This window comes from Alosa pseudoharengus, unplaced genomic scaffold (assembly GCF_046254945.1).
Source record: "Alosa pseudoharengus isolate Yale_2024_CS ecotype anadromous, Long Island Sound unplaced genomic scaffold, YU_APseudo_1.1 YU_APseudo_1.1_scf_2, whole genome shotgun sequence".
NCBI classification, from domain to species: Eukaryota; Metazoa; Chordata; class Actinopteri; order Clupeiformes; family Clupeidae; genus Alosa; species Alosa pseudoharengus.
In genome coordinates, this window is record NW_027468663.1 from 46,506,609 (window position 1) to 46,520,421 (window position 13,813).

A 13,813-nucleotide genomic window follows, 5' to 3' on the forward strand; every position below is an offset into this window, starting at 1 on the left:
AATGCAGGGGTAATTCCTATAGCTATTGTCTCCGCTGCACTGTAGCATGAATATTATTCTATTGCTGTAGCTGTAGCTCTGTAGCTTAAATGTTTAAAATGCCTATGGTAATAGATTAAATGTTATTTTATTGCTTTAAGTCACTTTTGCTAAACAAATCTACCAAATGGATAAATGTAAAATGTGATGTAAATGCACTCTATATGTAGTGTAAATGTGATGTAAATGCACTCTATAGTGTAAATGTGATGTAAATGCACTCTATATGTAGTGTAAATGTGATGTAAATGCACTCTATAGTGTAAATGTGGTGTAAATGCACTGTATATGTAGATTGTTCTTGACCATATGAGGTCAGTGTACCACATGGCAATGACCAGTTCTGACCAGCTGGTAAGGCAGGGCAGGCTGTTGTATGGACTTAATCTACCCATTCAGGTGGGATGATATGTCATCCTGCAACTTGTGTAGCTTCTCTAGAAGAAAATATCCAAGCAGTAAGCATTAACACTCTGCCATAAAAAAAAATTGAACACTGCAATATTAATGGATTTTATTTGATCCTCTACTTTAGACAAGTGTATGCTGCTGTTGGATTAGGTAGACATTTCTTGGTATTGCTAGCATCTGCCTCTCTGTTTCAGCATAAGTATTCAGTGATTAATCTCTTAATGGTAGAATGTGCTAGGCCTTATGTATCATCCACTCCCTTATGATCACTTTCTGCATGCTCAGCAAAGGAATAATTGTCTCCTGGTTTGTCATCTAACCTATAGTGCTTTTGTGGTGTATAACCATTGTTACACTGTGTGCAGTGTCACCAGCTCAGATTCAAAAGAGCCTGGACACAACAGCTCGATGGTGTTTTATGCCCCCTCCGTCGATTTCAAGGCACCTAACACTAACCTTAACCCTAACCCTAGTGCAGTGGTTCTCAAACTTGTTCTTTTATTCCCCACTTTGGAGGTGGGGAATTAACAAATCCCACATGACCCCCATCAACCAGGCAAAATGGCAACTTAAAATATTTTTCGCATTTTGGCTCCATGTTATATTTCCGGTCTTGTTCCACTGGTTCAAAATGTTGTTTTAATTCATATGTCAGTCTGTTTATGACTCCTATGTTTGTGTGTGATTATTTTGTTTTGAATCTATGATCTTCCTTGTCAAAAAAGAAAGGCATTGTTAACGATGGGCACAAAAAAAATACTCCACTTCATCGCGCTCCACCTGCCATGTCTCTGTGCCCCACTAGTGGGGCGTGCCCCACACTTTGAGAACCACTGCCCTAGTGCCTTCCATGCAGCGCTGCCTGGAAGACGACGTTGGGGGCTTAAAACACCAAAAGGAGACACAACAGTAACTACTTATCAAACCATGAAGAGGAGATGATCAAATGAAAGTATAAGAAGGCATACCAAATTTCTACATTTTATCTTAAGCTGTACTTTACATATTGGAATGTTGTAATTGCAGCGCCCAATACAAAAACAAAAATAGAATTTGTGCAAAGAATCCGAAGAATGTCAAAAGAATGTGGTAGTGATGTAGGGTATGAAATGTAAAGTTTGCGTATACATTTTGTAATTTTTGGACAACCAGTTTTGAAGTTATTGGCCAAAAAGTGCTTTAAGGTAACCCCGCTTCAAGGAGGGCTAGTATTAAAGGAAAAGCACTCTAGGGGTACAAGCCTTCCATTCCATATCAGAGTAGGAAAAATAAAAAGAATGTAACACCCTCGACTTCTCTTCTCCCCTCATCATCCAATCAGCACTCAGCGTCACCTGAGTTGATCATTGGGCTTCACTACCTCATTATACCGTCCCAGCCTGCACTTTGTGGTCAGCTCATAATCCCCCGGTCACCTGATTTTCCGCACCACCTCTATACTTGGACTTTGTGTCACTCTTTGCGAAATCTAAACTTGATGTCACCTGAGACAGACATTATGTGTCTAGACCTCTTTGTGACCAGCCTTTTGTTGCTGCTTGTTCTGCCAATTGGACTTCTTTGTTGTAAGTTTGCCTTGGTCCTTATTAAAATGTAGTGGTTAAGAAGCTGGGCTAGCGTGCAGTAGCCTGAAAGTTGTCGGTTCAATTCCCGGCTTCCACCAATGTGCCCTTGAGCAAGGCACTTAACCCCAAGTTGCTCCGGGGACAATGTGATCCCTTGTAATATAGTTGACATATGTAAGTCACTTTGGTCAAGAAGTGTCTGCTAAATGTAATGTAATATAATGTAAAATTCCTTATTTTTGGGCAATCTTCATATTTGTGTGCAGTCGTCCACAAATTCATTATGAAGATGAAGATGATGATGAAGAAGACAAAGAAGAAGAAGGCGACGGCTTTAGAAAAAGCTGTATTGTCACTTTGCACAGTGTAGCCGTGGTCAACACATTTAAATGTTGACTGATTGAATAATTTTTGATTGAAAAACAAGTAAATTATATTCTTGTAAATATCAGTTGCAAGAATATGAGGAACAATAAATTCACAGTAACAAGGTACATTGTTACAATCCTTTCCAAGTGCCTTAAAAGCATAAAAATGTTTTGTGAGCCAGACTGTTTCCAGACCTACAGTGGGGGAAATAAGTATTGAACGGGTCAACATTTTTTTTAGTAAGTATACTTCCAGTGAGGCTATTTGCATACAAATTTCACCAGACATTAGTAGTATTAACTCAGGTAATCCACCCATTAAAAAATCCAAACATTAAAGTCCATGAGTAGAGTTATGTGTAATAAAATGGAACGACACAGGGGGAAAAGTATTGAACACGCCTGACATTTCTTAAATACTTTGTTGAAAAGCCTTCATTTGTAATGACAACTTCAAGACATTTCCTGTATCATGAAACTAATCAGTCACAGTATTCAGATATGATTTTGGCCAATTCTTCTAAACAGATAGTCTTTAAATCTTGAAGATTCTAGGGGTCCCTCTTGTGATTCCTGATCTTTAGTTAACTTCCAGAACTGTTCAATTGAATTTAAGTCAGGGCCTTGATTTCCTTTCTCTGAAACCAATTGAGTTTCCTTGCTGTATGCTTTGGATCATTGTCCTGCTGGAAGGTCTAGCCATGTCTTATCCTCATCATCCTGGTGGATGGCAAGATTCTCCCGGAAAAAAATGACTCCATTCATCATTCCTTCAACTGTATGAAGTCTGCCAGTACCATGAGATGAAAAACAGCCCCACACCATGATGCCTCCACCCAGGCGCGTAGCAAGCGTGGGGGATGTGGGTGTTATAACGTACACACTTTTGCTGGAACACGATTCAATCCCCCACACTTTTTGACAGATTAAAATAAAAGTAAAATATGGAAATAAACGCTCCCGTAAAGAGTTGGAACCGTATCTACCATAACGCACACACAGAGAGACACAAATAGGTCTGTTGATTTGATCGAACACAGGGGTGTAGCCAGGATTATTTTATAGGGGGGGGGGGGGGGGGGGCAGCTGGGTCCAGACTTTTTATTGGGGTGGCACTACTATTTGAAAACTACTCAAAAAGTTTTGAAGATTAGGATAGCCTATTTTAATAATGGCAATAAATTGTGCAAAGCCAACACTGATACACAGGTCAGTTTGTTGGCCACTCCAACATATTTTCCATAAATAGGTCAATGCCAATAAAAAATATTATGATAATGCACCTTACTTAATCAGTTTTATTCAAATGATGTTAACTCAAAGAACAATAATAAATACTACAAATATTGTATGTATATATACTGATGGCCAAACTATATTTCTTTCTGATATCCACTCCAAGTACTTGGCTGTAAGTAACATGGCTCTGAATTAAGAAATTAACTCTTAGAACCCTAGACTGTTTTAAGGGCTTTTTCACTACCTTAGAAACATTTATCCTGCAAGTGCCATACACACATGCTATATATTGTTTTTTAAAAGAGTCTAGGCTACCCAGATCTGCCACTGTTTCATGTATTAATACTTGCATTGATTTCATTTTGATTTTTAAATAGTAAAAATACAAATAGTGTATTATAAAAATTCTTATATTTTGACATGTATCTCACCACTGCAAGATGGCACATGTGTGCATAGGGCAGACTGTTCTGAATCTGGCAATATCATTGCCATGGTGGAGGGATTCTCTGAGGCTGAGCAAATGTGAAAAATATGTGGTGTGTGCCTTATGGAAATAAATGCCCTTTTTTTTATTTAGCACTATGGCTACTCCATTTTTTGGCCATTCTCACTACCTTTAGTTATAAGCAGTTATCCTGGTCATTGTAAGTGTCATTGACACAGTAATGAAAAATGCCCTTTCTGCGCTCCATATCTGTGACACGAACTGATCTGACCTGACTGAACCCGAGTTTGCATGTTCTGTGTGTAAACTCATGATGATTCTAAAACAACTTTTTACTGCATTGTCATGAACAAAGTGAAGGCAAAAAGGTGTTTCTTTGTCGAATAAATTGGGATGCAATGTGAGTCTCGAATTGGATGCCATGCAGGAATTTGCTAGGATCTCAAAACCGGATTATGAACATGCTTTGCCATAGAGAAACACATGATAGCGTTGGATTATGAACATGCTTTGCCACCACAACACACAAAAACAAAAATAACCCAGACGGATGCACTTGGTATCAAATGATAGCTCTGTGTCTCCTCTTTCACCTGACATGCGTGCCATATCTATCCGATCACGAGTTCGTGAGTAGGGCCTAATTCAAACGAGAGTAATGGGTGTGCAGCGTTGGTTTTTGTACATTATTTTATTTTGCAGTCACGTTGTCTGTTTTTATAGCCCAGAAGGAACGATATACTTGGTACCAATAGATAGCCCTGTGTCTCCTCTTTCTTCTGATATGCTTGCCATATCTAAGCGATCACGGGTTCGCGAGTAATTCAAACGAGAGTAATGGGTGCGCAGGTAAACTGTAAATATGAATCAATTTTATTTAATTACATGATATTTATTTTTATTTTCATACTTGATCACACAGGCAAGTGTTTAGTCTCGTTGGAAAGCCCCACTTCTGCTCTGTCACGCAATTAAGGTTTCATCTCGCTGCGATGAACAGTTCCGGAGCAATGTAACAAAGAATTCAGGCAAAGCAGCCTGTCTCTGCCTATGCAGCTATGGCAAGAACCACACGCAGTCAGCAAATTATGTATTGTAACAAACTGCGAAGTTGTCTCAGAATGGTTTTATTGGTTATGCACCAAAACACACGAACGTCATTACACAGGCAACACAAAGGAGGTCAATTAAACAAGCACACAAACAGGGTAGTCACATACAATACACGGGGTAAACACATGAGGTACAACATAAAGAAAGACTATACCAGCTAACACATACATGACAAGGTAAACGCAATTACTCATACTAAAACCAACATCAACATTACACACACACACATACACTGCACAGCATTATGGGAGTTCAGTCATGAACCAGCTAGGCTCAGTTCACTACACAGCCCCCCGAGACTTAGTCTATGTCCCTTTGACTCAAGTCTTACCCTACGTCAGTCCATGAGCCTGGCTGGGACGCGACGCTGGCGTTGTGGGCGCCCCGCTGTCGCGGCGGTGACTTCCGGGGACGGCTGCACAGTGACCGGTGTTAGAGCCACAGCTCCATTGTCACCAAGGTCCACAGAATCAGTGTCCAAGTCTCCACGACCCTCAGCTGAGTCCAGGGGTCGATACGGGGCCAGTCGATCACGGTGGAGAGCCACAACTCTCCGACGCTTAATCAGTCCCACACGATAGACCACGTCAGACAGCTTCTCTAAGACATCACACGGCCCGACCCACTGGCTAGTGAGTTTCGGGGAAATGCCTTTCTTTCTCTCCGGGCAGTACACCCAAACTTTATCGCCAGTTTGGAACTTCTGGCCGCGACAGCGCGTATAGTAAGCTCGTTTTTGACGTATTCCAGCTTCACTCATAGCCTGCCTGGCCAACTCGTGTACTCCTTTCAGTCTCTCGCGTAGCTGCTTGTAGTATTCCAGCCCTGGCTTACCTCCAATCTCCGCTTCCGGAGGCGAACCGAACACCAACTCCACCGGCGTGCGTAGCTCTCGCCCAAACATCAGAGCTGCCGGTGTGATATATGTGCGATATGCCCAGAGCACCAGGGGCAAGTGTAAGTCCCAGTCCTTTTGTCGGCGGTCGGCCAATATGGCCAGCTGCACTGCTAACCTCCGATTAAACCGTTCCACTAGCCCGTCGCTTTGTGGATGCAGAGGTGTCGTTCTCGTTTTCCGGATGCCCATGCGCTGGCAAACCTCAGCAAACATCTCCGCCTCGAAATTCCGCCCTTGGTCGCTGTGGAGCTCTTCCGGTGCCCCGAACCGGCAGAACATCTCAGTGACCAGTCTGTCCGCGGTCGTCTGGGAGCTCTGATCTGGCACTGCATACGCCTCCGGCCACTTAGTGAAATAGTCCATGGCTACGAGCACGTAGCGATTTCCCCGCTCTGTGACTGGCAGTGGGCCCATGATATCGACGGTTACCCGCTCAATGGGAGCCCCGACTGCGTATTGCTGCAGCGGAGCGTGCGAGCATCGCGTGGGGCCCTTTGCTGTGGAGGCGTCACAGCAGTGAACATGCAACTCAACGTCCAGCTGCCTCCTGGCCAATAGAAGTGGCTTCTCAGCCGACGAAGAGTTTTTGCAATGCCGAAATGAGCCGCCCCCACTGCCCCATGTACCTGTTCCAGTACACGGCTCGTAATCCAGCAGGAACCAGCAACTGGAAAATGTCAGATTGTCTATCGGGGGCTCGCCAGTGTCTATACAACAGCCCTTGACGTGCTACTATTCCCGGCCACTGTGAATAAATCACTTTGGTCTCTGGATCGAGTGCTGATACGTCAGTCCATGGCGGTCGCTGACCGGCTTCGATCCATGACCACACTCGGCCGATCGTGGCGTCCTCCGATTGCGCCTTCCGGATCTCCTCCCTTGACATCACGCCATTGGCGAATGCGCGTCCATGGCCCCAGCTGCCGCTCTGCAGTGCTGCGTTATGGCGTTGGGCTGCGGTGCGTTGTCTCCGGTCTCTCGATCACTGTAGCTGGTAGCGGAAGGCAGCGAGACGACCTCGGGGTGCTGCTGGCGAGCGTTGACTCTCTCGCTGGCGTGAAGCTGGCGAGCGGTGGCTCTCTTGATGGCGCAGCGCTGGCGGGCGTTGAGTCTCTCGCTGGCGTGCTGCTGGCGAGCGTTGGCCCCCTCACTGGCGTGCTGTTGGCGAGCGTTGACAACAGCGACTCTCTCTCTCTCTGCCAGCGGTGATACAGCCTGTAGCCGACGAGCGGGCTCCGGTTGAGCCGCGGCCAGGCTCCTCTCCTCCCTCCGGTGGCAGTGCTGGCACTGGTCTGCCTCACACGGACGCCTGGACAGGGCGTCCGCGTTGCCGTAAAGGCGACCCGCCCGGTGTCGAATCTCCATGTCGTAGTCCTGGAGCGCCTCCAGCCAGCGAGCCAGCTGGCCCTCTGGTTCTTTGAAGTTCAGCAGCCAGGTGAGCGATGCATGGTCCGTTCTCAGCAGGAACCGTTTGCCGTAGAGGTCGGTTCGGAAATGGCGCACTGCCACCACGACAGCCAACAGTTCTCTGCGGGTCACGCAGTAGTTCTTCTCCGCTCGGTCCAGTGAGCGGCTGAAGTATGCGACCACCTGCTCGCCCTGCTTGAGAGAGGACGGTGCCGACGCCCACGTCGCTGGCGTCGGTGTCCAGGATGAACGGCAGTTCATGCCCGATGCCCAGCTTTATGCAAATGAATCCGTTGAACGCGAGGCGACTCTCCAATGAAAGGACGAGGTTGTAGGTCCTTTGTTCTACCACAACGGTGCCTGTGAAACTTTGGTTCCGCTTACAAGACAAATAATGTTTTAACGATCTCTTCCACGACCACCTAGTGGTCCATAAAACAAACAAAACTAGGATTTGGATGAATATATTCACTGTTGGTGTTTCTGGTGAGAATTTGAGATTGCATTGAGTAGTTTAAATAAAACAAGATTTCCAAATGGCTCGCATAGTTTGTTTGGGCTATTAATGTGTTGTATACTGTTAAGTACATGCCTAAAATTGTGGTCCATTTGTGGAAAAACACTTAAGATACGTTAAAACGGTAACTGACATTTTAAACAAAACGCCCACACACGACTGAACGTGGGGAGGCAGCGCGACATCTATGCGACACGACAAAATGAAGTGTCGTGCAAGTGGATCGGTACCGTTAGCTGGGTCGGTGGCCACTCCGGCGGCCCCCACGACATGGCCCAGGAATCCGGTTTGCCTCCGGAACAGGTGGCACTTTTTCGGGTGCAGTTTGAGCCCAGCACCCCGTATGGCGTCGAACACCTTTTCCAGACGTCCTATGGCACCGGTGAAGTCTGTTGCATGACACAGGATGTCGTCCAGGTAAACCACGCAGCATATTCGTGGAATGCCCGCCAGGACACACTCCATCAGCAGCTCAAAGTTCGCTGGCCCGTTGCATAGGCCGAACGGAAGTACCCGGAACTGCCACAGCCCTTGCCCGATGGTAAACGCTGTCTTCGGCCGAGCTTCCGGGGCTAGCTCAATCTGCCAGTAGCCACTGCGTAAGTCCAGCGAGCTAAACCAGCAGGAGCCGGCAATGCTGTCCAGCGCATCGTCAATGCGGGGGAGCGGGTAGGAGTCTTTCCGGGTTACCTGGTTGAGGCGCCTGTAGTCAACACAGAACCGCCACGAGCCGTCCTTCTTCCGGACGAGTACAGCCGGCGCAGCCCAGGGACTACTGCTTGGCTCTATCACTCCTGCCGCGGCCATTTCCTTGATCTTTTCTTCAGCTGCTTGTCGTTTGGCGAACGGTAAGCGATGAGGCTGAAGTCGGATGGGCCGAGCATTTCCGGTGTCGATATCGTGTTGGACCAGGCTCGTTCGTGTGCAGTCCTCATCTCTTGCAGCGAAGATGTCGGTGTACGCTGCTAGTAGTCTCCGCACCTGGCTACCCTGTGCTTCACTCAGCCCCTCACAGCTACGAGTGCAGAGTTCATTTACGGCTTGCCTTGTCTCTAAAGAGGGCCGCGCTCTCTGAGCGGAGAGTGGTGTTTGCTCAACCCGCTCTCTTGGCTCCTCCCTGGTGAGCGTGAGCTGAGCAATGGCGGCCTCAGCGAGCGGACCTGGATGAGACCTGTTGTTTTCGCGGGCTTGAGTTTCGCGGGCTTGTGTGGGGAGGGGCGGAGTCTGGGATGACGAGTACTCTTTGCGAGTTCGCTTCCTGCGGACTTGTGTGGAGCGAGTTGGAGAGTTCTTCGTCGCGCCAGCTTTCCGCACTTCATGCTCTGTTTTCCCCACCGTGTGCAACACTACGCTGCTCATCCCCAAGTGTAGTGTGAACCGGGAAATGTCCACCACAGCCCCCCATTTCTCTAGCACGTCCAGGCCGAGAATGCAATCATCCTGAATGCTATCCAACCAAAGCCGGCGGCTCACCGTCTCACCGTTGATGCACACGCACACCACTTTTTGTCCGTACAGTTCCGCTCGCTCTCCGGTAACTGTTGGGATGCGCGTTTTTGTCTTTTCCCAGCCTCTGGGTCTGGCTACCAGCGTGCCGGGTAAGAGACCGGGGCGCACAAGCGAGATGGTGGAGCCAGTATCGATCAAGGCGCGACACCGAGTCCCATCTAGCGTGCAGTCCACATACAGTCCTCTGGTTTGGCCGAGCCGGCAACGTGGCTTTCTGTAACTATCAATGGAAAAAGCATAGAAACGGCTAATCATAATCTTTAAATTTACATTAAGCTGGCTATATGCAACACTTTATTTATATTCCCTTTGCATACTGTATGTTTGGGTAGACTTTTTTGAATTTGAGCTTACAGTTCTGTCACTATTCTGTGTCATTTACATTTATTTAATAGATATTAGTGATACCTCGAAATTAGGCTGCTGTCTGTTAGGCAATTTATTGTAGCCTGCTAACCCATATGCACAAAACATAATTTCTGAAATTATTTCTTGATTTATAACATGAGATATGTCTCCAGGTAGGGTATAGTGTCAAATAGTGAAGTGATAGCAGGTAGATCATGTAGGCCTACATGTCACATGAGCCACACATATAAGGGACACTGCCTCTTCTGTCCCTCCCAAACAGGGATGGATTACTGCACGGGCCTACCGGGCCCAGGCCCAGGGGCCCAAGGGGTCAGGGGGCCCTGAAGCCCAAGCCTTTGCATGGAATCATTGCCTCAATATCAACAAATCAGGATGTAGGCTATGAATCTGATTGAATTTAGTGTTAGCCATCCCCAAAATGCACTAGAATACAGGAAATCACATCAAACAAATTAAACATTTTCTTGGTAACGAAAAACTTTTTCACAGCCCATCAATATGTACTAACCCATCTTATATTAATTTGCTTGCACAGATAGGAGGGATAATTACTTATAGATTCCAGCTTGTTCCTTGCCTTTCTTTGCCTTGGTGTACTGCTTTTTATTAGCGTGTTCAATACTTTTATCCCCTGTCATTCCACTTTAATATGCATAACTCTACTTATAGACTTTAATGTTTGGATTTTTTGGAGTAATACTAATGTATGCTGAACATTTCATGCGAATGTTTTTTGACGTGTTCTTTTACCTTTTTACCCTGTTGTATCTTCTCTTGAGATCCTGTCCTCTACACTGAAGATTATGTAATTGATGGATTTAGCATTTTCAAGTGTTAAACCACAAATTGCTGTACTCTCCATACAGCATGTTTGTTTACACACACACACACACTGTTTACACACACACACACTCACACACACACACACACACACACACACACAGGCATGCACGCACACAGTTATAAGGTGTGACAAATATATCAGAGAGAAAAACCCTGGAAAACAACATTGCCAAGTATATCACCAAAACACTTCAGCAGCTTTTATTAGTGTCTGCTTTGCCAGCTTCTAGTTAGTTAGCTTATTTATTTTACTTTGGGAACACATTACCTTAGTTCTTTTCTCTCAACTTCAGTTTGATATATTACAAGTTATATTTTTAACTTGTAATGCTTTTCACAATCGGTCTGTCACCTGATTATATAAGGGATTTGTTAAACTCTCTTGCTTTGCCTCTCAGATCCTCCAACTTTGGTCTTTTGGCTGTTCCACAATTTAGCCTGAGGCTGACTGATCCTTTGCAGTTCTAGTCCTTAAACTGTGGAACAGGCTTCCTTAAAATATCAGATGTGCTCCATCATGTTAGCTTTTAATCTGGAATTAAAAGCACATTTTGCATAAAAATCCCCTTTCCTAATGAGTGTAGGGTTCCTTCTATGTGTCTGTTTGATCTGTTCTGTGTTCTTCCACTCATTTAATTTATTCAATTTACAATGGTGGACTTCTTTAGGTGTGCATAGTCTGATTTTAGATACTAAGTTTGAGCTTGTCTCAAACAGGAAATATGGGGTATTCAGCTATTAGTTGAAATTGATGATTTTCTTTAGGTGCTTGTCTGAACATACATACAGTAAGGGGTGAGAGGGGGGGGGGGCACTCACACACACGCACACACACACTCACACACACACACATGCACATATCCTATTCCCATTGCATGGTTTTCAGCTCCCCACACATGTAGGCACTTACCTCAAACATGCCTCAGAAAGAGAGAAGCCACGCTGAAAAGATTATGTTAAAGAAAAGGGGGAAAAAATGAGCAGTTGAGACCAGTGTCTCCTCAAATGTGTTTGATGTATGGAGGCACCACAACCGAAAACATATGCACTTTGTCTTTACATCATTTGGTCTCTGCTCAGTGTTTCTGTTGTCAGTTTATTTATCATACTTCTTCCAGGAGGGAACGGGCTGTTCCAAATGGGCTGTTTGTGTTTGCTAGTTCTTGATTACCTGTTAACCCTTGTGTTATCCTCAAATCTTACTGACACTCGTAAGATTATACGACTGATTATAATTCATATTGTTACCCATATTGCTTTTTGTGACAGGTACTTAACGAGAGTGTAATAACCACCATCAAAAGCCCTACAAAACAATCCCACCCCCCCCACCCACCCCACACACACACACCCCTTTATGAACCTTGGAACGCTGGCTGGCAATATTGCCCATCCAGTGTCAGCAGCCCAAAGGCTTGCTGTTGCTTCCCCTTTTGACTTTTACAGTCCTGCCAAAATAACTTATATGTAATAAGTACTTATATGTAATAATGATAATAATAATATGTTCTCATACTATTCAAATAATAATATCCATAATGTGTCAATGTGTCATGTATCTTATGTTTCATACAGCTGGGGTCAAACTGACCCCAAGGAACATCAATGTACAAAATATGTGTACAGGACATTGAAAACATATTATTGTACAAATTTCATGCTAACTCTGTTGTATCCTTCAATTGAGTAAAAGTCATGAAACATAAAGCAAAAATAAAAGTGAACCATATATTTTATGATGTTAAACGTTGCTTGGGGTCAAATTGACCCCTAAGGATAACAGGAGGGTTAAGTAAGCGCTTGCGACCACAATTTCTCTTTGCATTTAGAATGTTCGTGAGAATTGTAATTTATCGGTGATGATCACTTGTATTGTTTATTAGCATTTGTTTGACATTTTAAAATCACACATTGCATTCACATTCTATTTTGTTGCTAAAACATGGAGCAGAATGGCTTGACCATCAAATGTTTCTGTCTTGGTTTGACTATGATGATACTTTATTGTGTATACTACAGACCTATGACTAGAGTAGGAATCCCTCAGATGTGGCTGAAGTAATTTCTGGTAGTATCTTTGCATGTTTCCATCCACTAGATGGAGATATAATTCAACTCTATCTTAGTGTTAGTTCAGCTTTGATCATCCTGTTAGGCAGCAACAAACAATATTTTAACAGAAACAGAGGCTTGGCTTATGACACAAGTGTTGTTTGTTTGTTGTCTGTCTTAGACTAGTGTTCAACATGTAGTCATAGTGGTAATGAGGCTGGGACACGGGACCTTCTCACGTCATCTATCCGTCTGAAGTCATATATCTCACTAGTGGCTCAGGGCCAGGCAGGAGGTTGAATAAGGGAATATCTTTGTTGAACTTTATTCACTTTTAGTGTGTCTGACAAAAGAGAGTAACACTTTGTGAATTGAAGGTGTTTCATATAGACTATAGGCCCATATCCTCCTGTGTGTAGTTTGTATAGTTATTGGTAGGTTAAGTTGGACCTCTGCACATCACTGCAATTAAAATTAGACTTAATTTTCATGATCACCTTTACACAGTCCATGGCAACCCAACAGACCTTCGCACATGATTTCACATGTTATACTTGCACAGAGCCTCAGAAGAGAATGTCACAAAATATACAGGGGAAAATATGTCACTGTCACTGTTATTTTAGTTTCAATTTTTTTTAGAGATGTGTGTATATATATATATATATATATATATATATATATATATACAGTATATATATACATATATGTATAAAGCTCTGAACAAAATTAAGAGACCACTGCCAATTTGAATATGACCAACTTATTCGAATGTCAATCTTGGGTGGTTATGCTGTATAGATTCCATCAAATTATCCTAATCTTGGGTGGTTATGCTGCAGGTTCCGGCTGTGGGCTGTGGATAACACCGGCAGACGCTCTGACCCGAGCGAGGTCACCATCAAGACTCCCTGTCCTGCAGTGGACGATGTCAAAGCACAAGGTCAGTTCAGTAATACTGCAACTATCCAGGAAATGGCATGGCATTGCACTTCATAGGAGCTTTAGGTGTTTCTCTAAAAGTGCATCCTT

At 44.4% G+C, this 13,813-nt stretch overlaps 1 protein-coding gene across 1 annotated transcript in view; it reads left to right on the forward strand.

Moving 5' to 3' along the window:
• Positions 1–13,813, forward strand: part of astn1 (astrotactin 1) — a 208,475-nt gene that overhangs the window by 185,759 nt on the left and 8,903 nt on the right. The window contains exon 23 of the mRNA XM_076293301.1: positions 13,624–13,724. Coding sequence (XP_076149416.1) covers positions 13,624–13,724 — 101 coding nt within the window. The remainder of the gene's footprint in view (positions 1–13,623; positions 13,725–13,813) is intronic.